At 30.1% G+C, this 3,504-nt stretch overlaps 1 protein-coding gene across 1 annotated transcript in view; it reads left to right on the plus strand.

Annotated features, from left to right (window-relative positions):
• Window positions 1-3,504, plus strand: part of LOC106460462 (GON-4-like protein) — a 211,856-nt gene that overhangs the window by 148,273 nt on the left and 60,079 nt on the right. Inside the window, exon 21 of the mRNA XM_013920158.2 lies at window positions 205-447. Coding sequence (XP_013775612.2) covers window positions 205-447 — 243 coding nt within the window. The remainder of the gene's footprint in view (window positions 1-204; window positions 448-3,504) is intronic.

Below are 3,504 nucleotides of genomic sequence, written 5' to 3' on the forward strand. Positions count from 1 at the left end.
TTTAACTAAACCCGTACGGTACGTAAGTAAAACGTAATAACCTTACGTTTAGTCATATACGTTGTTCTTCGTTGTTTTAGTTTTAGTATAGTATTATATATATATATATATATATATATATATATATATATAGAGTAAGAGAGAGACACACACACATAATTTAAGATATAAGAATAATGATATATGTGTCTTGCTGTGTTACAGTTTATTGATGGTCGGATATACATACAGAAAGGCAAGTTACTGAAACCAGCTTATGTAGTTTATCATACAACACCAAATTCTGAAGAACTTGGAAAGAACCTCTGGGCTCAAAGGAAGAATACAGATAGTCCTGTTTCTGACTCTCAAGGTAGTGAATCTCCACTTTCCAGTCACTGCCCAAGCCCAGGAGACTGTACTTACTCATTAGAAGAAACAAATGAATATGATCTCCAGACAGGAAAGGTAGGCAGATATCTAAAGTTATTTTTGAATCTGGTGGCTTTATGCCAAGATATTTTACCGTAATAATCAAAGTGTCATGAAAAGAATTGAAAGACATGTTCAGCTACAAAAGCCTAAATAAAAACCTATTCTTAAGTTGTTCATTTGTGTGAATACCTTACACCTTTATACCCAAAGATAATTTAAGAATCTGTGCTATTAAAATGATTTATAGATTTATTTAAAGATCAGTGACATAGCTGGTCATGTTTAAATGTGGATGCTTCAAGTTGATATGAATGTATGTAGATGTAGTAACTGCTGTTTCACGTAGACAGAGCAAGACAGTATGAAGGACCAAGAACATGAAATGTGTTTATGACCATTTTGGAGTAAATGTCAGTTATTGTAAAAATGAACTTAAGCAGACAAAAGGAAAACAATGGTCTTTTGTTCTTCAACATAACCCGTGTAAAAACCTTACTTTCCAGAAGTCAATAGTTTGGTAGCAGGTAGTTTCAAACAGCTTCTGTTCTGAAACATGTTTCCTCAGAGAGTATTGACTGCAAGTTACTCTTTAAAAATATCACTTCATTGACAGTATGCTCTCTTAACCTGATAGAAATGATGCCATTTTTAAGCCCCATTCTGCATATGTTACTGAATTACATTAACATTTTAACTAAACCACTTTACTATAAATGTATTTTAATGAAATTATTATTATAAAGTTTTATATTATCTTATGTTTTATTCCTTTATTTTAAAAAGAAGCATCTATAACAGCAATTAAAACTTCAGTTTTTGCTGTCACTTGATCCTCTTGCAGTTACAAGTTCTCAACTTTAAGAGACCTTATATAAGAAACCGTGAGTAGCTAATATAGAATGTCAGCATATGCTGTAAAGTAAAGTTGCAGCTGTATTTCTTTAGCATCTGGAAACCTTCCAAGAATTTCTCCCCATGTGAAATAACATTCTAAGTATTTCTAAGTTTAAAGTTAGCCATGCCCATTTGCAAAGTCAAAGCTGTGTTGCTAAGTGACAGTTTGAAGTTGAATGGTATGCTTATAACCAATAGAAAAAGCAGATTTTCCGCTATTTAGTTATAGCCAGAAGAAACTATTACCAGGGTATAGATCTGTAGTAGGAGATGGAAAAGAATCTTAGTCCATTGTTCTTTTTGTTTGTGGGGTACATAATGCTTGGCAAGTGTTTGTCACCTTATGTATATCAGTTTGCTAGACAGTTAGATTGCATTTAGATTTTATGTATATCTTAATTTAATATGCATTATTTGTCTTTTAAAATGTGTATTTGAAAGGTTTATGATTTTAATGTTTCACTTGTTGCAGCTTGGCTTGTGAAAACGTCTAAGCAAGATGGCGTCATTCACATATGTGAGAATTAGCGAAAGAATTTGTGTGTCAACCTATAATAACAATAGAGCACTGCGGAGACATGTTGGCATACTGACATCAAGAATAAAAGATAAAGAATTAGACAAGAAAATTAAAAATAAACTATAAGGGAAAATATAAAGAAGTGAAATTATGCATATTAAAAAAAAACAAGTTTCAAAAGACTTCTATAAGGAGCTAAAAGCTATCCATATTTCCATTTCTTAATTTTAAACATTTCATTCCACTGATGATAATTAGAGTTAGTGATATAGTAGAGAAAATTGAAAATACAACGTAAACATTGACCTTAAAAACTTTTGATATTCATTTAGGAGGTTATAGAAATTATGCATGTGAAATGTGAAAAGTGTAAAATAAGAAATAATATTTTTACACTCAAAATGCAAATCACACTGCTTGTGAACTATTTAGAATCCAAATGCAAATAACTACATTAACTCTATTGCTGTAGGTACCCTATACTGCACAGGACACAAGGTTTTAGTGTCTTACATTCAAAATTTTAATAAACTACTTTTTGTTTATGTTACACCATTTAGTATAGCATAAAATCTTAGTTAAGAATCCATATTCTAATAGTATACAAGTTCTTAGTTTTATAAGGCAATGTTAAAAAAAATTCTGAAGTTTCCCCTACTGTGACACACATGACACATTTTCTCTAGGCATCTTCTTTTCTGTATTTTATCCACCACCCTTCCAAAAAAAAGTATGAAATTAAGCATAAATTACTCACTATAAAATCATCATTACTCAGAAAAACCATAATTTTTATAGTCTTCAATTTTGTTTGATTACAAACCTATAAATAGAAAATAAGACCCAACCTGTCACATCATGTCTTTCACAATTTGTTGATAGTTTTCTCTTATGTTTAATTATATATTACCTGCAAACAATAGAAAGTCAAGATTTTCATCTAACGAATGATGTGTTGTATAACATTATGTTCTGAGCAGATAATCATCCATTTCACTTAGAGTACAAGCTCCTTTTCTGTGGGGAAAGGAATTTTGAGATGAAGAAAAGTAATTTTAATCTTAACATGAAAATTACTTTGCACACGGACTATTCTAAAGAAATGCTTAATATATTCTTGGACAAATGTTTGTTTTAGCTTATTATCTCTCTCAATATGGGCTTGGTCAATTTGACCAACCACATGACCTCTTTGTACTCATTTAAAGTCTTTATAGATTTAATACTTCTATCTTTCAATATAGTGTGTATATCTTCACAGATTTTGGCAGTCTTTCAGTAAATAAGATTTTCACATATAAGTGAATGATTTATTGTTTAAGTAACCATTCAAAATGTATATAATTTTTAATTGATAAAGTAGTGTCTAACTCTCTCAACACAGGGTCAGTCAATTTGTCTGACTCACGTGATCTTTTGTACTCGTTTAAAGTCTTTATAAATTTAATACTTATAACTCTCAATATATTAGGTATATCTTCACGAAATGTGGAAGACTTTCAGTTAATATTACAAAACTTTCACATACAAAAAGTCATATTTCTTAGTGAAGTATTTTAAATAAAATAAAATAAAGATTTTTCCATGAATATATTGAGTATTTGTTTTGAATAGTCCATTTGCAAAGTAATTTTCATGTTAAAATTAACCTTATCACCCCCAGTATCCTTTACTGT

The sequence above is a fragment of the Limulus polyphemus genome, unplaced genomic scaffold, assembly GCF_000517525.1.
Source record: "Limulus polyphemus unplaced genomic scaffold, Limulus_polyphemus-2.1.2 Scaffold775, whole genome shotgun sequence".
In the NCBI taxonomy this organism is placed as follows: domain Eukaryota; kingdom Metazoa; phylum Arthropoda; class Merostomata; order Xiphosura; family Limulidae; genus Limulus; species Limulus polyphemus.